Source organism: Petaurus breviceps, unplaced genomic scaffold (genome assembly GCF_028583685.1).
Source record: "Petaurus breviceps papuanus isolate PSGF00001 unplaced genomic scaffold, PetGlider_PUasm1.0 189, whole genome shotgun sequence".
NCBI classification, from domain to species: Eukaryota; Metazoa; Chordata; class Mammalia; order Diprotodontia; family Petauridae; genus Petaurus; species Petaurus breviceps.
In genome coordinates this window covers 30,348,811-30,370,620 of record NW_027185809.1, presented here as the reverse complement: position 1 = coordinate 30,370,620, position 21,810 = coordinate 30,348,811, and the positions used below count along the sequence as shown (strand labels likewise).

At 39.5% G+C, this 21,810-nt stretch overlaps 3 protein-coding genes across 16 annotated transcripts in view; 1 reads left to right on the top strand and 2 right to left on the bottom strand.

Moving 5' to 3' along the window:
* The window catches only part of FAM161B (FAM161 centrosomal protein B), a 22,318-nt gene extending 17,239 nt beyond the window's left edge, over positions 1 to 5,079 (top strand). For all 4 annotated transcript variants that reach the window (XM_069092168.1, XM_069092170.1, XM_069092169.1 and 1 more), the window contains exon 9: positions 1,089 to 5,079. In XM_069092168.1, the coding sequence (XP_068948269.1) occupies positions 1,089 to 1,233 (145 nt within the window). In that variant the 3' untranslated portion in view covers positions 1,234 to 5,079. The remainder of the gene's footprint in view (positions 1 to 1,088) is intronic.
* LIN52 (lin-52 DREAM MuvB core complex component) overlaps positions 1 to 5,508 on the bottom strand; it is a 415,840-nt gene extending 410,332 nt beyond the window's left edge. For all 9 annotated transcript variants that reach the window (XR_011169046.1, XM_069092197.1, XM_069092194.1 and 6 more), the window contains exon 1: positions 5,505 to 5,508. The gene's annotated coding sequence lies outside the window, so the exon portion shown is untranslated. The remainder of the gene's footprint in view (positions 1 to 5,504) is intronic.
* Positions 5,509 to 11,880: 6,372 nt separating this feature from the next.
* ZNF410 (zinc finger protein 410) overlaps positions 11,881 to 21,810 on the bottom strand; it is a 43,845-nt gene continuing 33,915 nt past the window's right edge. For all 3 annotated transcript variants that reach the window (XM_069092187.1, XM_069092185.1, XM_069092186.1), the window contains exons 8-12: positions 17,514 to 17,603; positions 16,390 to 16,515; positions 15,739 to 15,879; positions 13,276 to 13,414; positions 11,881 to 12,676 (exon numbers count right to left, since the gene is read on the bottom strand). In XM_069092187.1, coding sequence (XP_068948288.1) covers positions 13,287 to 13,414; positions 15,739 to 15,879; positions 16,390 to 16,515; positions 17,514 to 17,603 — 485 coding nt within the window. In that variant the 3' untranslated portion in view covers positions 11,881 to 12,676; positions 13,276 to 13,286. The remainder of the gene's footprint in view (positions 12,677 to 13,275; positions 13,415 to 15,738; positions 15,880 to 16,389; positions 16,516 to 17,513; positions 17,604 to 21,810) is intronic.

Below are 21,810 nucleotides of genomic sequence, written 5' to 3'. Positions count from 1 at the left end.
TGTGTGTGTGTGTGTGTGTGTGTGTGTGTGTGTGTGTGTGTGTGTGTATGAGAGAGAGAGAGAGTGTGTGTATGTGAGAGAGTGTGTATGTTGGGGGAGAGGGGAAGAGAGACAGAGAGACATGGTCAGACCTACAGCTTAGGAAAATTACTTTGACAGCTGTACAAAGGATAGATTAGAGTGGGGAAAGACTCGAGGTAGGGAGACCAGTTGTAAGTAGTCTTAAGTGAGAGGTAATGAAAGCCTGATCTAGAGTATTGTCTCTTTGCATAAAAAAAAAGAATATCATGGAGAAAGAAATGACAAAATTTGGCAATATAGGGTAAATTGAGAGGAACTGAGTGAGGAATTGAGAATGACATCAAGGCTACAAAAATGAATGATTGGAAAAATGGTGGTGCCCTTGAAACAAATAGGGAAGTTGAGAAGAAGCATGGATTTTAAAGGCAAGATAAAGATCATTAATGAGATGACTAGGGGGCATCTAGCTCAAAATGTCCAGTAGGCAGTTGGTGATGCAGGCCTGAATCTCAGGAGAAAGACTAGGGACATAGAGATCTGTGAGGCATATGCATAAAAATAATAATGAAACTTTTGGGGAGTAAAGAGATCACCAAGTGAAAGGGTATAGAAAGGAAAGAGAAAAGGAATTTTTTTAAAACATTCTGATTCAGATTGTTTTAGAAAGGAAACTCCTTTGGACCACTTTACCATGTAGTACAATGAGGTACACAAGATAAATTACCTAGGTTAGCTTTAATCCCTTCTGCACTTGACCTGGGGTGACAAATGTTAGACTATAAGCTCTCGGAGGGCAGAGACTTTTTTATTTTTGGCAGAGGGGCAGGGTTGATCTTTATATCCCCAGTGTTGCCAATGGGGAGACATTTTAAAAATGCTTGTTTTGATTCGATTTCTCAATTAGCTATAAAAGAGGGAGAGGGGGAAAGTAGTCTTCAAGCCCAGTTTTGCATGATATACTAAGCTATAATCTCTCTTCCATTTTCCCCCTTGGGAATGGCTTTCTCCAACCCCTTCAAAATAAGAAACATCCTAAACCCAACTAAGTGCTAACATTTATTCTGCAGCTACCATGAAAGCAAGGAACTCTTTAGTAGTAGTGCACAGCAGGATTCAGAAGAATCCCTAGAAGAAAGGAAACATACTCCCTTGGAGGAAGATTTTATGGACCTGCCCTTTGAATCACTATATACTTCCAAACAACTTGCCTGATCATTCTCCTCCTGTTAACTATTTTCGGAAAAAAAAAATGCTAAACTGCTTGGATTGTGTTTTGTGAGAGGACAGGCCAGGAACTAAGTGCTCTTGGAGCATTGTTTTACTTGTGGGCCTGTGGGTTGTTGATATGTAAAATCATACAGTTGTGGGGCACCTTAGAAAGCACCTATTCTAACCCTTTTTTCAACACATGAAGCTCTGCTTTTCATGACTATGGATGACTTACTCTTCTTCCTGGACTTGATCCATCATCCCCTTTCTTTCTTGCATTTTCTTGCATCAGATCCATCAGATCAGTACTTCTATCTTCACACATTGTCAGATCTGCCCTAGCCTAAATAAAACCCTCAAACCTTCGACTTCTCTTCACCCCCACCCCCATTCCACCGTTTTCCTTTTTTTTCCCTGCTTGTTTTATTGAAAATCACAGAATCACAGAATTTTAGAGTTGGAAGGGATTGCGGTGATTCCCCAGTTCAACCTATTCTTGGAGGGAAAATCCCCACTACAAGGTTCCAGAGAAGTGGTCATCCATCCTTTGCTTAAAGGCTTCCAGGGAGGGGTCATCTGCTACCTTCTGAAGCAGCCCATTCTACTTTGGAGCAGCCTTCATTTTAAGGAAATTTTCCTCCCATCATACCCAAATTTGTATCTTTCCTCATTTTACCCATTGCTCCTAGTTTTGGCCTCTGGGGCCAAGCAGAAAAAAATCTACTCTCTCAAATGACTGACTTTTAGATACTTAGAAAATGGCTATCTTCTCATCTCTATGAGCCTTCTCTTCTCCAGGCTAAACATTCCTAGTTCCTTGAACCAGTCCTCATATGGCAGAGGTTCCAGGCCCCTCACCACTTTGGTTACTGTCCTTTGGATGCTGTCTACCTTTCTCAAATGTGGGGCCTAGACCTGAGCACAGCACAGTGGAAATCTCATTTTCTTATTCCTAGAAGCTATGCTTCTGTGTTTATATCTCCATTTCCTTACTATACTCCCTGGTTCTTCAGTCCCAATCTTGTTTCTGTTCCCATAATTTTACTGAAAGTTATCTTTCAAAATTACGAATCCTTTAACTCCTCCTTAGTCTTATCCTTTCTTGCTGAATTTAATCAAATCAGTTTCTCCTTGAACTCTATATTTTCTGTTGTTGACACATTCCTTTCCCTTTCTCCAAACGTTTTGCTTTGATGACACTATAAGCTCCTAGTTTTCCTTCTACCCTATCAACCTTGACTGTGTCTCCTTTTTCCTCATATATGTAGATGTTCCCCAGGTCTTCATCACATATCTGTAACATAGTCTCCCTTCACCACCTCATCTACTCTTCTGGCTTTAATTATTACTCTTTTCCTAAAATTAGCCCCAACCTTTCTCAAGAATCCAAACTCGTATCTCTGACTTCATTGACATCTCTGTCTCCAGTACTTCAGTAATCCGTGATCTCATTGATACAGGTACTTTTGCAATCCACTCTATGCATGGCCTTCCTATTCACATGTCATCAGAGTCCTCCTGTCAATTCTACTCTGAAGTTCTACCCACTGTACTTGAGCTTTCTTTGAGTTCTTCTGATTCTGTGAAGATGCTGGAGGACCACATAGGTCTGTCTGTCAGCCAGACTCCATTTTCACCATGCATCCCACCCGTCTCCTTTTTAACCACGTATTTCTTGGATGATGTCCTTCAGAGTGCTTTGCCTTCATAATTCTGCATTTCAGTGTATTGCTGCATGTCCTTACCAACTATGTGCTTCTCCACTTTCCTTTGGGTCATCATTAACTTCAGTTCTCCAGAGACTCTAGTTTTCTGTATTCCATGAATCATAGCCATACAAAATCACAAGAAGAATATTGGTATTAAAAAGGCGGGCTTTTCTTTTATGTTGAAGCTTGACAGCATTAAAACTTACATATTGAGGCAGCCAGGTGGCTCAGCGAGTAAGAGCACCGGCTCCAGTGTCGGGATGACCTGGATCACATCCGGGCTCAGATACTCAGCACCACACCCAGAAATAACTGGCCGTGTAACCTTGAGCAAGTTACTTAACCCCGATTGCTTTAAAAAAAAAAAAACAACTTACATATTTCCCAAAGGTAATACATTTGTCTCTTCCTCCTCCTGGCCAGTTCTGGGCTAATCTCATCCATTTGCAGTATCTGTCCAGGATATAGCCTTCTCCCACCCTCTGTGCTCTAGCCACCTTGTCCCCTTCTCTGTGACCTCACATAACGCTCCATCCCCTATCTCTGTGCCTTTTCTCTATTTCATGCACCTCATAATCTGTCTCTTCCTTTCGCACAGAACTCAAGCGCTGTCTTGGGCATAAAGCATTTCCTGATCCCCTTAACTACTCATGCCCTTCCTCACAAACTCCCTTGTATTTCACTGTTCATTCACCTATGTTTGTGCTGTATATATTTATATGTGCTTGTGTTCGCCATTAGAATGTAAACTCCTTGTGATTAAAGATGGCTTCATTCTTTGTACTTACATCTCTAGCACCTAGTACAATATGGGCACATAAAAGGCACTTAATAAAAGCTGATCATTTACGAAAGTCATTCTTCAACCACTTGGCTTTTCCTGTATGCGTAGTAGGCCAGACTCCTTAGTAATTATAGATCTCCTTTAGAAGACTGAAGTGTTCTGAAACAATCAAAGTTCTCCTGTTAATTCTACACTGAAGTTCTACCCAATGTAGATAGGAACTGTTTTAGCATGTTTTGGTCTGCACCAGACCTTCATGCCAGTGGTGAAGGCTTTTGGTCAGTACACACTCCCTTTTATCACTTCTTATGATAATTTGGGCAGATGGGGGGGAGGGGAGAGCAGTGGATAGAATGTCAGGCCTGGAGTATGGAAAACTCATCTTTGAATTAAAATCTGGCCTCAAGTATTTAGTAGGTACATGCCTGGTCACTTAACCCTGTTTGCCTCAGTTTCATCTGTAAAATGAGCTGGAGAAGGAAATGGCAAACTACTCCAGTAACTTTGCCAAGAAAACCCCAAATGGGGTAATGAAGAGTCAGCTATGACTGAAAAACAACCAAACAACAATATTTGAAGAATCATTGCCTGAGATTTTCACTATTGCTATAAGGAATCTTGCACCATGCCAAGAAACTGAATCACTTCTATTTGAATTGTCTTGGGAAGATTCTGAAGATCACCTGGCAGGATAAGGTACCTGACATTGAGGTCCTTACTCAAACTAAACTGCCAAGCATTCAAATTCTGTTTCAGAGAGTGCAACTCTGATGGACTGGCTATGCTGTTTGAATGTAAAATGTACACTTGCCAAAAAGACTATTTTATGGAGAATTCACACAGGGCAAGCATTCACATGGTGGTCAGAAGAAGCAATACAGGGGCACTCTCAATTGTCTCTCTGAAGAACTTTGAAACTGATTGTGACATAGGAGACACTGGCACAGGACTGCTCAGCTTGGCATGCCAACATCAGAGAAGGTGCTGTGCTCTATGAACAAAGCAGAATTGAAACAGCTCAAAGGAAACACAGGATGAACAAATTTGGAGAATCCACCCCAAATGTTCACACACACTGTTTGTACCTGACTTGTGGTAGAGTGTTCTGAGCTCTTATTGGTCTGAGCAACCACAGTCAGACACTGAAACTTGACTTCAGCATAGTGATGTCATTTTGGTCCTCTTTGAGGACCAACATAAGGAATCTTGTGAAATCCTCGCATGCTTGGGAGGGCACCTTTTTGGAGAAGAGCCTTTAAGGTGTTTTGATCTGCCAGATCAAGGGTTTTTTTTTTTATTTGTTTTATAAAAGACAAACAACAGGAGCAGCCAGGTGGCTCAGCATGTAAGAGCACCTGCCCCAGTGTCAGGATGACCTGGGGATTGAATCCAGGCTCAGATACTCAGCACCACACCCAGAAATAACTGGCCGTGTAACCTTGAGCAAGTTACTTAACCCCAATTGCTTTAAAAAAAAAAAAGACAAACAACAAACAGTGAGGGTGTGTTATTCTCTGCCTTGTTGAGTTGCATGATGGTAAAGACAGTCTACTCTGAAATAGTTTATAAAAGCCATCTTGTGGCTTTCAGAGAGCCTCAACAAGGATGTCTTTGATGTACATGATTATTCTTTTTTTTTTTAAAGCAACGGGGTTAAGTAACTTGCTCAAGGTTACACGGCCAGTTATTTCTGGGTGTGGTGCTGAGTATCTGAGCCCGGATTTGATCCAGGTCATCCCGACACTAGAGCCGGTGCTCTTACTTGCTGAGCCACCTGGCCGCCCCATGTACATGATTATTCTTAAAGAAATTTTGTATACAACAGAAAGCCATGTGGGCTGGTAGTTCTCTTGGACACCTTTTAATAGTAGTAAGGCCTGAAACTTTTTTTTTCTGTCTTTTGTGTCTTTCCCTTCTTCAGATACCTTGAGAATGACTCCCTCAGTTCCCTCAAAGCTGTTGCCTACAGCACAGATGTCTTCTGTGTGTACTTACTTGGTCTAGGCCAGCTGATTTTTTTTTAATTACATCTTTTTTTTTTTTTTAAGCAATTGGGGTTAAATAACTTGCTCAAGGTTACAAGGCCAGTTATTTCTGGGTGTGGTGCTGAGTGTCTGAGCCCGGGATTCAATCTCCAGGTCATCCAGACACTGGCCGCCCCTAAGCAATTAGGGTTAAGTAACTTGCTCAAGGTTACACAGCCAGGTGTTTCTGGGTGGATGCTAAGTGTCTGAGCCCGGATTTGATCCCCCAGGTCGTCCCGACACTGGGGCCGGTGCTCTTACTTGGTGTGCTACCTGGCCGCCCCATAATTACATCTTTCTTAAGTTCCACTATAAGCATGATGTAACTTAAGCTTGTGATGTCAGAGTTCATATGTCACTGTCCCTAACAGTGGAATGAGTTTGTTATAAAAATCTTTGTAATCTTGCCCAGCCCTTGGCTGTTTGTTGCCCTTGTTCACCCTTAAATGCCCTTGGGAAAACTTTGCTTAGTTGGCTCTCTTACCACCTTCTTTTTCTTTTTTTTTGGAGGGCAATTGGGGTTAAGTGACATGCCCAAGGTCACACGGCTAGTTTTTGTGTTAAGTGTCTGAGGCCGGATTTGAACTCAGGTCCTCCTGACTCCAGGGCCTGTGCTCTATTCACTGTGCCACCTAGCTGCCCCTTACCACCTTTTTAAAATCGGGTTTTCTATATTGTAGAGTACAAGACCCTTGGGCTGGGGGGAGGAAGTGAAAGAACAGACATCCACTTTTTTCAGTGAGAACAAAGTTTGAGTCAATCAGAAGACAAGAGTAACAGCAAATTTGTTCAAAGTGAATAAATGCAGTGCATTAATCATTAAATCCTTCATGCACAAATGAGGTCAAATTTGAGTTATTGTGTATTGTTGATGGCACTGCTAGTGTAGGTTCATGACACAGTTGAATTCTGTTTCCATATTGTTTGCTTCTTTTAAATATAAAGTATATAAAATTGAAGTTTAATAGGCTTTTTTTTTTGTTTTGCTTTTGGGAGGGCAGTTAGGGTTAAGTGACTTGCCCAAGATCACACAGCTAGTTTTTCTATTAAGTGTCTGAGGCCAGATTTGAACTCAGGTCCTCCTGACTCCAGGGCCGGTGCTCTATTCACTGTGCAACCTAGCTGCCCCTTTAATAGGCTTTACATGGAAATTGAAACAAACCATAATATTAATTAATTTCTCACAATTCATTTTGGTAAGTAAGCTGGTTTCAAAAAACAAACACCAAAACCTCTGCAACTTAAAAACAAATTGAAATAACTCAAGAATGTTTATAGTCATTTGAAAATTTCAGTATTTAAATCTATCAACTTTTATTGTCTTTAATTTTTGAAGTATAAACACGCCTTCATGATGAATTTGAAGGGAAAATCCACTAGAGCAGCTGAAACTATGAGTAAGGACATTAGAGACAAATAGACAAAATACAAAGTGGAAAAAAACTTAAATTCAGAAAATCTAATCCATAGTCCTTATCATTGGGATTCACAAGTACTGTTACTGATGGAGAAGAGCACTGTTTGCTTTTGCATGAATGTTTTAACTACAAAGTGAATGAAACCTAATAAACAGAAATATCTTGAAAATATATATATAAAGTATATTAGAAAGATTATCTTCCCAGAGAAAAAGCTAGATGCTTTTAATAAGCAAAAACAGACTTTTTAAAAAGCCAAATAAGTTTGTTTCCAGAAGTGAATAGTGTAAAAACACTTCCTTCAGTAGGAGAAATATCGGTACTTTCTGCAGCTATTGAAATGTTTGGCATATTATATGCTAAATAGCTTTGAATGGTTCTTTTTTTTTTTTTTTTAACAATTGGGGTTAAGTAACTTCCTCAAGGTTACACGACCAGTTATTTTGTATGGGTGCCAAGTATCTGAGGCCAGAACCAATCTCAGGTCTCCTGACTCCGGGCGGCGCTCTTACTCACTGCGCCACCTGGCCACCCCTGAATGGTTCTTCTTGCAGAGAATACAGTCTGAAGGATAGTTGTCCCTATTTTTTTTTTCTAAGCAATTGGGGTTAAGTAACTTGCTCAAGGTTACAGGGCCAGGTGTTTCTGGGTGGGTACTAAATGTCTGAGCCCAGATTCGATCCCCAGGTCATCCTGACACTGGGTCCAGTGCTCTTACTCGCTGTGCTACCTGGCCGCCCCAGTTGTCCCTATTTTTGAAGACACCCTATGTTGTTGAAACTGACATTAGAGATTTGCAACTTTACAAACCCATAAATAGTACTGTCACAAGATAAAATTTCAGTATATATTTTTTGAATGAAAAAAAGTATGTATAGTAAAAGGATAGCTTTTTGCAAAATCATGTGACAATAGGAAATCAGACAATAAGGCATTTATGTGTTATCAAAGTATGGTGGCTTTCTCATTATAAAGTACTTAGAAGAATTTTTGAGCTAATATAAGAAATTGCCATTTTTTCTTGCGGATAATAAAGATTAAACAAATTCATTTTATAACACAAATTTCTACCTGAAAGTTGAATATTTGATGAATATTCATGAAAAACAGTACTCTAAAAATCAGTATAGGGTCCTTAAATTCATACTGTCAGAAAGATAAGCTGACTACATCTGAAAATTAGACCTATCAAAAACATTTTTTTTTAATGTTAGCATTTATTTTCCAATTTAAAAAAAATTAAGACCTGCTTACTATTTGACCAGTCTACAAGTGAATCATTTTGTTTCCAAATATAAATTGATAAGGAATCCATATGCCTATAGACAAATAGGATGATTCATTTGGTCTTTCTCCATCTGAACAAAAAATGGTTTATAGACTTCTCTTGCAGTAATAACGTTGAAATTAAGTGTTTGAATCAGAAAATCATAATACGTTTTGGCTATAGTGAATAAAGAATCCTTTGGCTTATCAAGCAAATCAATATAAATTCTACTGCTGTTCCTAATATTTTATTTGTATAACAGAGTTTTCTGCTGTAGCTGCTAAAGATAAAATGTCTTGATCATTGGTTGAAAAATAATTGAGTAACAATACCCATCAATATACCACTGTTGGGAAAGTTTTACAGATAAGCCCATTTATCACATATTATTTTAATGTTATATGAAAATTATAAATAATTTTATCAATGTTACATTATTAGTATGTTTGAGGTTTGTTATAAAAATTGAATAAATTCTCAAAAATTGAAATAAATTCTTAATTTTATTTGAACAAAACATGAGCCAAGAAAATTATTTGTATGGATATGAAAAAGGGTATGTATCTATGAAATGCTCTAAATCACTTGATTAGAGAAATGCACATTAAGACAACTCTCTGGTACCACCTCACACCCATCAGCTTGACTAATATGACAGAAGAGAAAAATGCTAAATGTTGGAAGGGATACGGGAAGACAGTAATGCGGTGTTGGTAGAGTTGTAAACTAGCCCAACCATTCTGGAGAGCAATTTGGAACTGTGCCCAAAGGGCAATCAAACTGTGTATACCCTTTGATCCAGCAATACCACTACTAGATCTGTATCCTAAGGAGATCATTAAAAAGGGGAAAGGATCTATAAAAATATCTATAGCAGCTCTTTTTGTGTTGGCAAAGAATTGGAAATTGAGGGGATGCCCATCAATTGGCTGTAGCTGTGATATATGAATGTAGTGGAATACTATTATGCTGTAAGAAATGATGAACAGCATGCTTTCAGAAAAACCTAGAAAGAGTTACATGAATTGATGAAAAGTGAAATGAGTAGAACCAGGAAGACATTATACACAATATAAATATTTTGTGATGATCAAATATGAATGATTTTGATTCTCTCATCTAGACAGTGATCCAAGACAATTCCAAAGGATTTTGTAAAGGAAAATGCTATTCATATCCAGAGAAAGAACTCATGGGAGTCTGAACACAGATTGAAGCATACTGTTTTCACTTTTGTTTTTTTTTCTTGATCTATTTCTTTTATAAACCTTTATGAAATTGCTTACCACTTTAGGAAGAGGGGAGAAAGAAAAATTTGGAACTCAAAATTTTTCAAAAATGAATGCTAAACAATTGTCTTTACATTTAATTGGAAAAAAATAAAATACTAGTCTTAAAAAGGGTGGGGGCATGAAAAAATTTTTATATAAAAAAGGTGTTGCTGACTAATGTTGGATACATCTGCTTTTTCTACCACTGCCACCATCACCATCAAAAGCATAAAGAAGCTGCAGCATGAGACTGAGGGCCATTTTGAATTCTGACCAATCTACTAGTGATAAACTGCTGTGTACTTAGGCTGGGACGCAGAAGTTCAAAGTACGTTGCCTGGATCATATCTGAAGCCTTTCCAATGTGGTAGCACTTTCCAGAGCTTATATCTACCCAATTTCAATCTATCTCTCATTTACAGATTAATCTTTGTAATGCATAGAACTTATCCTGCTCCTCTACCACTCAAAAACTTTTAATGGCTGTCCTGTATTGCCTAAACTCTTTAAATTGGTATTCAAGGGCCCTTACCTCTTGACTATAACATCCATTTCCAGCTTCAGATAATTTTCTTAAAACAGGTGCTCTTATGCTTCGACCAAACCAAACTACATTGCATCCTTGAATACACATTACTGTTGCTGTCTTGGTGTCTTAGCTCATACCATTCATTCCAAATGCAACAATCTCCCCACCACTTCAACCTGCTGAATATTACTTCCTTTTCCCAGCTAGAAATGACCTCTTCTCCTCAAATGTCAGTGTACTTTTGCCCCTCTTATGTAGTTAAGTAACTAAAAATCAATGTCTTGGGGTGGCTAGGTGGTGCAGTGAATAGAGCACCGACCCTGGAGTCAGGAGGACCTGAGTTCAAATCTGACCTCAGACACTTAACACAAAAACTAGCCGTGTGACCTCAGGCAAGTCACTTAACCCCGACTGCCCTTCCCCCCCCCAAAAAATCAATGTCTTAGGTCTCCAACTTGATTGTAAACTTAAGGAGACATACTGTCTTGCTTATCTTTGCAGCTGCCTAGTGTCTTACACATAATAGATACTTAATAAAAGGGAAATGGGAAAAGAGCCTGCATAGCCACTTTATGAGAAAAGTTGGGGCAGCAGGTAAGTAGTGTGCATGGATGAGTTCACAAACTGCTCCCAGGATTAGCAAAGGAGGTAAGCTGAAACAGATCAAAGAGGCAATTTTTCCTATGGACGTGTGAAGGACACAGTTTCAACACTTCATCAGCCTCAAGGTTTGCATCTTACACTTGCAGTAGATATGACAGAAGAGAGCCAATCTTGGGAATGGCGCGCATTAGGTCTGTAACCGAGACCTCCTGTAGGTGGGCCACTGAGAGCTTAAGGCTAAAGACGCAGATAAGAAAAATCACCTCAAGAGAAGCTGGAATGATTATCTTTGCCAAGGGAATTGGGGAAAGGGAGGAGAGGTTGGTGGCCTGTCTTTGGCTAAACAGCTGGCACAGAGCTAGGTCTTAACATCCACAATTCCCAAGTCCCTTCCCTTTTGGGGGAGCTAGAATATCAGAAATATCCACAGCTATCTGCCCGACACAGAGGAAGGTACTTCTTTTCCACTCTTATGCTCTTCCAGGCACTAGAGAAACCTGGTCCTCAGCTCCATGCTACTGAGGAAGGAGAATATGAATACTATGGATGATTTTTTAGAAGCCATCTCTGAAGAAGTTCAGAAATTCCCTGAATTTATATTGTGAACAAACTTGCAAGCCTCTTTCCCTACGTTTTTCAAGGGAAACAGTGAATCAGAAGAAAAAGGTCTGGAATTGGAGTCAGAATACCTGGGTTCAAATTCTGGCTCTGCTACTTACTACCTGGGTAAGATAAGGCAAGTCATCTTGCATTTCTGGGCCCATTTCCCCAGCTGTAAAATGAGAGTTAGACTAGATACAATTCTCCTTCTACAACCTAAGTTCAGAGACTGTTGGGTTATCTTGTCCAGTTTCCTTGTTTTACAGATGAGAAAACTAAGATGAAGACCTTACAACCAAGTCAAAAGAGTACAATTCTACTTGGCTGAATTGCTCCCTGAGGATAAATTAAGTGTGTGCCCTTCCAAAAGGGAAGTTAGTTTATGGCATTTATTCCCATGCTAAGGAAGATAAGTATCATCCCAAACAAGGAGACAAAAAAGAACTAGGCTGTTGGTTTGTTTATTTAAAGATAAAACAAATGAAGCTCATCATCTGATTTTTAAATTAAAAATCTTTAACATGCTACCGTAAGTTTTAGAAACTAAGAAAACAGTATGGGGCAAAGTGACCAAGTGGAAGTGGGTAGGAAAAGATGGCATCTCAGCCCTAGGGCCAAGGGGGATTCAAGTAAATTTTGTATTTGCAGCCCAGTAGGGGGAAAACTCCTGCTAAGTGACCAAAAGGAAGAAGGTCACTTAGAATTGATAACACCCCTTCCCCCAAAGCAACAAGGCATCTTGAAATCTCAGCTTGAAATCTCTTCAGAAGTTTTGTCATCTCATAGGCAGAACTGTATTCATCCACGGAAAAGACAGTTGAGGCAGGATGGAAAAAAAAAGTCTTCCTTCAACAGTAACATCCCATTCAACAGTCAGCTGATGCTTCTAAATAAAATTCACCTTCAGGAGAAGTCAGCCCCAAAATGCAATGGGAGGAGGAGAGTGCGTTACCCAGGTCATATTCAGTGCTTTATTCCTCCTCTGCATCAGACAGGAAATGTGAAGAGAGCCCAAAGCAGTGATCACTCCCCCATTCATTCTGTGTGCAAGGGGAAGATGAATGAGGGCCAGAGTCATAGCCTGCGTCACAGTTTCATTTTGGTTCTGTCAGACCATAAGTTAAAAGCATCCTGTACTCCAATGTGCGCACTTGGGACTCAAGCATATATAGCTAGTTCTTCCAAGAGTCAACACTTGATCTGATGTCCATTTTTTCTGATGTACCACCTTGCTTTAGTAACTGTAAAAAATGAAAAAAACAAAAATAAGCTAAAATCACCTTCCCAACCCTAAACACTTCTTTTACTTTGAATAATAGTTACCCATTCAACCAGTCAGTATATGTCCGCAGTATATGCTCTGGGTCACCCTCCAGTTATTTTAAATTTCTGCCTCTCTTCCTATCCTAGTCCCTGAAGGTATGTATAAATCAACTTCTCCCTAGATGTTGTTATTTTTCTCTTCTACAAAGTAGAGAGCACATCCACAACATACAGTGTGTATGTACACGTGAGACAACAGAAGAATTGAAATAACTGAATTCAGAGAATGAAAAATGCCAATTCTCGTTGGCCAAACCTTCTACTTCAGGAAACACTGCCATTCAGATGGACAGGCAGAGTCTGTTCAAAGCTAGGCTATTACTTAGCTCCAGATATATAAGAGACTGTCCAGTGTGCCATCCCCTCTAGGGCTGAAGTTAAAAAATATCAAAGTTCTCCCCCCTTTTGGTATCTCTGTAGTGTTAACCAAGCCAGAGTTTCAACTAATCTCCACATTAATCCAACAAGTACTAAGAAGTTAGGTAAATAAGCACCACACACTTCTCAGCGCTCTTACCTCCTGTAGATTTACTGTAATAAGGCAGAGACCTCATATGACTGTCTTCCAGTAGACATAGGCACCAGGTGATGTGACTGTGGCAGAACCACTTCTGGTGCTGAAGACAAGGAACGTGAAGCTCCTTCTGCAAGCACCTCTATGAACAACAGAATGTATTATTAAAGAAAGAATGGAACTCACTGATCCTGATCCAGAAAAGGACTGAGGAAAAGCCAGTAAGGACTCCTACCTTAAAAAAAAAAGAACTGGGCCTTGGCAGGTGCTTAAATGAAAACTGAACTCTTTTAAGTTCTGGAATTGTATACAAATGTAAAAGCAGCAGCAGGGCATGGTGCACAGAATGGGGGACTTGGAGTAAAGGCAGACCCTGAACCTCTCTCAAGGCCTTAATTTCCTCATCTGTAAAATGAGACAGCTGGTATTTCATCCAGTTCTAGATCAATGATTATAATTATAGCCGAGTAGAAAAGCCAGAAAATCTAGGTAACAGACTGATACATTTTTAAAATGCAAACTGACACACAGTTGGAAAAAAAAAAAAAAGCAAGAATACAATGAGGAAAGCTGCCCAGATCAGCACTATCAGAATCAGAACTGGCCCCTTTTAAGAAAGTCATCTAAGATACCATTAAATATCCTCCATCAAAGGATTATGTATGAGTGAAACCTTCACTTAAAAAGATTCAGGACATTAAGCAGAGGTCAAAACTTCTACTGTATTTTCTCCATTTCCTTAAATCTTTTGTCTTTTTTGTGGTTGGTAAATTGATAATCCACAGAATTTCCATGTTTTTTGCTTTAATTATCCATCAGCCTTATTTGTGGAAATCAAGTTTGTTTGTTCATCTTGGAACAGACCCTGTCAGGCACAATGTATGCCCTGAGGATTGCTGAGAGAGCTCACCTAAGTGCTCTCTTTTACATAAAATAGTAGTTCAACCTTGCTATACACAAAGAATTCTCAGCTAATGTTACTGCAATTCACACCAACCTCGCACTCCTGACCTGGACCCAGGTTCATAACCTGTACCACACAATTTAATATGGATCAATATCATTTAATCTATAGAAGTCTTGTTCTCTCCAACTAAAGCTTGTAAGTGCTTTGACTACATCTTCTCCTTTTTATAAGTACAGAGTCAGGCACTTAATGCTTATTGGCACCTGGATAAATTAAAGTGGAAAAACTGGCTTTTGACCGTAAGTAAAATTTCTATATCAAAGAAGAGTACTTGATTAAAAAACATAATGCTAACATAAAAGGGAATGTTTTCTTTAGCAGAATGACAAGGAATATATAATTTTACACTGTAGGAAGCTTGGAAAATGGATGTCAAATAGAAAGTCACGTTACAAGATTGTGTGATAAACCTTTGAGAAAAATGGAAAAAGATTTTCTTTGGACCTGATACAAGAAATCAAGAAATCACAGAAGAGCGTCCAAGGCAGAGCAACCGATAAATATCCCAAAGGAGGAGGCAGGAACTTGGCAAATGTGAAGGGATCATATCCCTGAAAAGGTGGCAAGGCAGCTACTTCATTAGAAGCACAATGCTGTTATAAGAAAAATACTTTGTAAGCTATAAAGTGCTATAAAATTGTAAGCTATTATTAATGATAATGTTATGACCTAAAAATACTCAGAAAATCATAGAGTAAAGTCATTGACCACAGAAAGGACTACAGCTTCTACACAATGGACTGAAGATGGGGATACTAGATAGCCTCAAATATAGGGGCATTTAGGGCTATGTGAAATTTACCTCAATTTCACAGGCCCAAAGGCTGAAATATTTCCGGGTCAACCCTGAGGAGGTATATACCACTACCCCAGACTAGCCTCCACACAAGGATCCCATATTTTAAGCTATAAAGAATTTTAAAAGATCTAGTCCAATGCCTACATTTTATGGGTGAGGAAAATGGAGACTTGGAGAGGGATAGGGACTTGTTTATAATCACAGAAGTAAGTGACAGAGCCAGGATTTAAATAAAGCCAGGTCTTGACTCCAGATCCAGAACTCTTGTCACTGCACCACACTGTCTGCTGGCACACTGAAGGGAAAGAGGTAAAAGTTCACACAGAACCTTTATTTCAAGAGTACATTAATGTCTGAAATCATTCTAGAACAGAGAAATGACAAAAAGATAAGAACAGATCCAGATGTCCAGAATACAGATCATACTTCAGTGGTTTTCACCCATGGCATAAGGAGAAGCAAAAGCCTTCTCTAGGACACTGGCAATGGCAGACCTTGCATCAGGCTCAAGATCTACATCTGCCACCAAATCTTACACATCCTAAATGTGAAAAGTATATACTATTCAATTGTTTCACAACTGCCTTGAACACACAGAACAGACTTGCAAGGAATGAGCCTAGTTGCAACTCTTCACTTTGGACACAACTCCTTTCAGCCTTCTCTCTGCTAAAAGACACAAGAAAATTCATGGTCTTACCTTCCTCTACTCCCAGGATGGTGTTAGTATCTGAGAGGTGCAAGGACTCTACCCCAATGTTGGGCTGTGAGTTTAAAGACACCAGGTTTTTACTATGTACTGCAGCTTCCTCAAGCAAACTGCTACCCATTAGCGGCTCAGCTGCAGAGAGAAAGAAGGCTGTAAGACAAATGGGAAGTGGATCACACCCCTCAAGGGTACCTTCATTCCTCATTTCCTCAGGAGAGAGAGAGAGCTTCTATTCTTATGTGGACAGACTAGCTGATCTACTTCATGAATGTCAATTCCCCTTTCATCCAGTCAGTGGAAACAAGGATGAAAAGTCTGGGCAAATTGCTAACTATGGGGGGATATATCTGCTTGTGGTGAACATATGAAGGATAAGATGTGTTACCTAGTTATTAATTGATCAGAAAAGAAAAGTCATGAAAAAGAATAGCAAAATTTAAAGGAGGACAGAAAGGAGCCCAAGCCCAGAGTAAAATGAGAGCAGCGAGAATAACACTTCCTCTAGAGAAAACCTCGTGGATTCTAGTCACACTATCAAACACGAGACCAGCCTGCTACAACCAAAAGAGAATCAGAAAAACAAGATCAATTAGACCCACGTAAGTGTTAATGACTTTGCTCCTTCATACCCACTGCCTTCACCTGTTTGCTCTCGCTCTCGATTCCCTGTTGCTCCCATCCTTGAGTGATGTTTCCTCACGTGCACATTCCGGCTCCCACTCTGAGAGAAGGTTTTTCCACAAACTTGGCACTGATGTGGCTTCATGCCTGAAACAGGGACCAGGTAAGGCACGGGAGACAGTGGGAGGTACGTTTTTGAGAGCAGGAGAGACTAGAGTCTAGACCAATGAATGAAGGCCCATAGAGAAAAAGGGCAATGAAATTCTGGTAAAAGAAGTTACAATACCTATAGGAAAATTATTCCCTTTAATAAGAGAAAACTTTTTTCCCCTAGGTTGTACCTGACTTTTAGTTATTTGGAGACATTTCTCTAGGGTGGGGGAAAAAAAAATCATCATTTCTGCCTGTATGCTGTAGAGTATTTCCATATATTCTGAAAGGTGTCCTTAGCAGGGAAGACCAGATCATATGCATGGAAAGAGCAAACTGACAGGATTAAAGGGAACTTAAGCTCCAGAACAAGAGATGATAGTTTATTGGTTTATGGTCAATAAAGTTGGTTTTAGACTTGTCTTCTGTAGGAGAAGACTGAGTAACACATTTATAATCTTAACACCTCCTGGAATATGGCCTGTCAACTCATTTGTGAGGGGCAGGAGATGCTTTGGTAATAAAGAATACTGACTGACAGGCCAGCATATCACAGTGCTCCTTACCTGGAAGTAGTAACATTGCTGTTGCTGCTAATCATATCAGTGTCTCTGCATTCATGTGAGCTAAAAGCATCCCCTTGTATACGCACTGGAAGAATAAGAACATCGGCCCCTAGAGAGCAGGACTCATGCCTAACTGGATCTGTATAGGATATCGATCAAATAAATGCCAACTAATGCTCTTAATCTTCTCTGGAGCAGATGGTCAGGTCCAACAATTTCAGTCAAACTTCCTGGAGACGTGTTTCATCTTGACTGACAAATCCAAGACAACTTAAGAAGCCTTTGTTTCCTTCATCATGGCAAGGCTAAACACTTTATTCACAGTAGCTGTTTTTCTGGCAGATTTCCCTCTTAACCTCCCATCTTTTTGATTTTCCACCTGTTCTTTAGCTTTTGTACTGCTACATCCAATACAAAAGGCAATCCTACCTGAGTGAACCAAGAGATGCTTCCGAAGGCTGGAGTACTCAGCAAAGGAACGGCCACAGCCTTCAGCTTCACACAAGAATGGCTTCTCACCTAGAGAAAGTAAAGATTCAAAGGTAGCGTGCACGCGCGCGCGCGCGCGCGCGCGCACACACACACACACACACACACACACACACACACACACACACACACACACCCATTTATCCATGTTTCTTTTCACTAAGCCATCTAAGCAAGGTGATTTGTTCCATACTTAATCCTTTCTTCTTGCTACTTAGTTTCAATTCAATTCTCAAAGCCACTCAGCTTTCAATATTTTCTTCTAGGGAATTCATTATTACATTCCTTTAACTGACTTTTCCAAATGTCTTCCTTTCTCTTTAGGGCCTCCACTTTCATCTTAATCCTATAACTCTAAGAAATGACATCTCCCAGTAGCTATCTTATCCCTTCCTTAACTAATTCAAAAGTATGAGTTTTTTTGTTTTTACTTTTTTGTAGTTAATTTTTTAAAAGAGCATTTTCCCCCAATTACATGTCAAGACAATTTTTAAGCACTCATTTTTACAAGACTTTTGAGTTCCAAATTTTTCTCCCTTCCTTCCCACCCCCTTCCTATAATCTGATGGAGGTTATACATTGTGCTTTCATGTAAAATGGATTTCCATATTAGTCACAGTTGTGAAAGAATAGATCAAAAGGAAAAAAAAACAAAAATAATAAAGTGAAAAAGTATGCTTCAACCACATCATACATGTTATCTATCAGACTGGCTAACATGACAAAACAGGAAAATGATAAATGTTGGAGAAGATGTGGGAAAACGGGGACACTAATGCTCTACTGGTAGAGTTGTGAAGTGATCCAACCATTCTGGAGAGTAATTTGGAACTATGCACAAAGGGCTATAAAAATGTCATACCTGTTTACCCAGAAATACCATTTCCGCAATGTTGATCATCATACAATGTTGCTTATATCGTGTACAATGTTCTCCTGGCTCTGCTCATTTCACTTTGCATCAGTTCGTACAAGTTTTTTTTCCAAGTTTTTTTTTTTCTGAAATCTGCCTGTTCATCATTTCTTACTGTACAATAGTATTCCACAACAACCATGCCATAGATTGTTCAGCCCACCCAACTGATGGATATCCCCTCAATTTCCAATATTTTGCCACCACAAAAAGGGTTAGTATAAATATCTTTGCACATTTAGGTCCTTTTCCATTTTTTATGATCTCTCTGGGATACAGACCTAGTAGGGGTATTGCTGAATCAAAAGGAAACAGTTTGGTTGCCCTTTGGACAACCATCAGTGGTACAATTTTTAAGAATTACAGTATCACTTTCCTATGTAGGGATATAAACAATTAAGCTCCAATGAATCCCTTATGTTTTCTTTTCCCTTTTTACTTTTTAAAGGTTTCTCCTGGATCCTGGTATTAGAGATCAAATTTTTTGTTTGATTCTGGTCTTCTCCTTACAGAAACCTGAAATCCTTCTATTTCACTGAATGACCATTTTTTCCCTTAAAGTATTATGCTTAATTTTACCAGGAAAATGTAATTACACCAGGAAAGTGGTTGTAATCCTACATCCTTTACCTTCTGGAATATCATGTTCCATGACCTCCAGTCCTTTAATGTTGCAGCTGCTAAAACCTGTGTAATCATGATTATGGCTTCTCGATATTTGAATTCTTTTTTTTTCTTTTAAGTTTATTTATTTTTGATTTGCAACATTCAGTTCCACAAGTTTTTTTTTCTCTTTTTAAAATTTAATTTTTATTTTCAGTTCTAAATTCTCTCCTTTCCTCCATACCTTTCCCCACCCATTGAGACAGACAGAAAGAAATGTTACCCCATCATACGAATGAACTCAAATAGTGTCTCTCACTCTCTTATCCCCCGGGTCTTCCTTAACCCAACCCTATCCATTTGTCACTACAACCCTGCCATTTCCTACCCTTTGGAATTCCAGTTCCATAGTGGATGGACTTCCTGCTGTCCTTGACCTCATCCTCTCACATATCTTCTATCTACTAGCTTTCACTGAAATGTAGAATCTTTCTTTTATTTTTAAATTAAATTTAATATTTATTTTTAGTTTACATCATTCATTTCCACAAGATTTTGAGTTACAAATTTTCTCCCTCCCCCAATCTGCTCGCTCCTATATCCTCCTCCACCCCCCTTCGACCTTCTAGTAGGTCAAGAAGGATCTCCATACCCCAATGCCTGTATATCTTCAGTTGAATGTAAAAAAAATAATAATAATATATATTTTTTAATCATTTGATTTTAAAACTTTGAATTCCAGATTCTTTCCCTTCCTCCCTCATTACCCACCCTTACTGGGAAGATAAGTAATTCAATATAGGTTGTACATGTGAATCTATGCAAACATTTCCACAGTGGATATATTGCGGAAGACTGACTATATTTCCCTCCCTCCTATCCCACCCCCCACTTGTTCTATTCCTTACTGTGGCCCTGTCCCTTTACAAAATTATGTGCTTCTAACTACCCTCCCCCCAACCTGCCCTCCCCTCCATCATCCCCTGTCTCATGCCCTTCCCCACTACTCTCCTGTAGGGCAAGACACCCTATTTAGTGTGTATGACATTCCCTCCCTGTAAGGTTATGGGATTTAAAGATCTTCCATGCCCCATTGGACTTGCTGAAGTAGCAGGAAGGGGTGGAGCATGAGGAAGCAGAAGCCAAGCTAGAGCTCTTGTAGTGACTGGCGGTGGCAGCAGCAGCAGAGGCAGCAGCAGCAGTAGTGGCCAAGGTGGAGGCAGAGGCATGAACCCCTTTTATTTTTTGAGCCAGCCAGAATTTGTGCTAAGGACTCCTGCTGAGGACTGTCAGGGACCAGAACTGCTGGGAACACACTTCCTGGAGGCTGGTTGCTGTGAGTGGGGAGAGGAGGACCTTTCCTTGAGGTAGCCTGTTCTGTTTTAAAGGCTTGAGAATGTGGGTGTTTACTACATTAACTACATGTGCCAACTTCGTAACTACTGTGATGGCTTTGACTTTCTGGTTTTGGGACTCAGTTATCTGGTATTTTAGTAAATGTTCTAGGGGCGGCCAGGTGGCACAGCGAGTAAGAGTGCCGGCCCCGGAGTCGGGAGACCTGATCAGTTCCGGCCTCAGATACTTAGCACCCACACAAAATATAACTGGCTGTGTAACCGTGAGCAAGTTACTTAACCCCAATTGCTATAAAAAAAATAAAAGTTCTAGCTTTATCCCCCATCTAGAGAGCCTGGTATATTATGTGATTAATAACCACATTAGCATATTTAAAATTGCCATAGGCATTGTGAATATTGCGTTGTTGATAATACTCCCTAAGCCAAATTCAATGAGAATAAGGTTGACTCATTCCCTTTTGCCTTCCTGTTCTCCTCCATTGTGACAGTCTTCCCTTGCCTCTTCTATATGAGATAACTTACCCCATTCTGTCTCTCCCCATCTCCTCTCATTATATTCCTCTCTCACCTCTTAATTTCACCTTTTAAGTATCATCCCTTCCTATTCAACTGGTCCTGTACCCTCTGCCTATGTATACCTGTATACATATATACACACTCACATATGTATTCATGTGCCCATATACCCTCCTACAGACAAATATATGTATGTATACATATATATATATATATATATTTATATTCCCTTCAACTATCCTCATACCAAGAAAAGTTTCATAAGTTACAATTATCATTTTTCCATATAGGCATGCAAATAGTTCAACTTTGATAAGTTCCTTATGATTTCTTTTCCCTGTTTACCTTCTCATGCTTCTCAAATGACAAATTTTCTATTCAACTCTGGTTTTTTCATCAAGAATGCTTGAAAGTCCTCTATTCCACTGAATGACCATATTTTCCCCTGAAACATGATACTCAGTTTTTCTGGGTAAGTGATTCTTGGATTTAATCCCAGTTCCTTTGACCTCTGGAATATCATATTCCAAGCCCTTCAATCCCTCAGTGTGGAAGCTGCCAGATCCTGGGTTATCCTGATTGTGTTTCCACAATATTCAAATTGTTTCTTCCTGGCTGCTTGTAATATTCTCTCCTTAATCTGGGAATTCTGGAACCTAGCTATAATATTCCTAGGAGTTTTCTTTTTGGGATCTTTTTCAGGAGGTGATCAGTGGATTCTTTCAACCTCTATTTTGTCCTCTGGTTTTAAACAGGGCAATTTTCCTGGAGAATTTCTTTAAGGATGATTTCTAGGTTCTTTTTTGGATCATGGCTTTCAGGTAGTCCAATAATTTTTAAATTATCT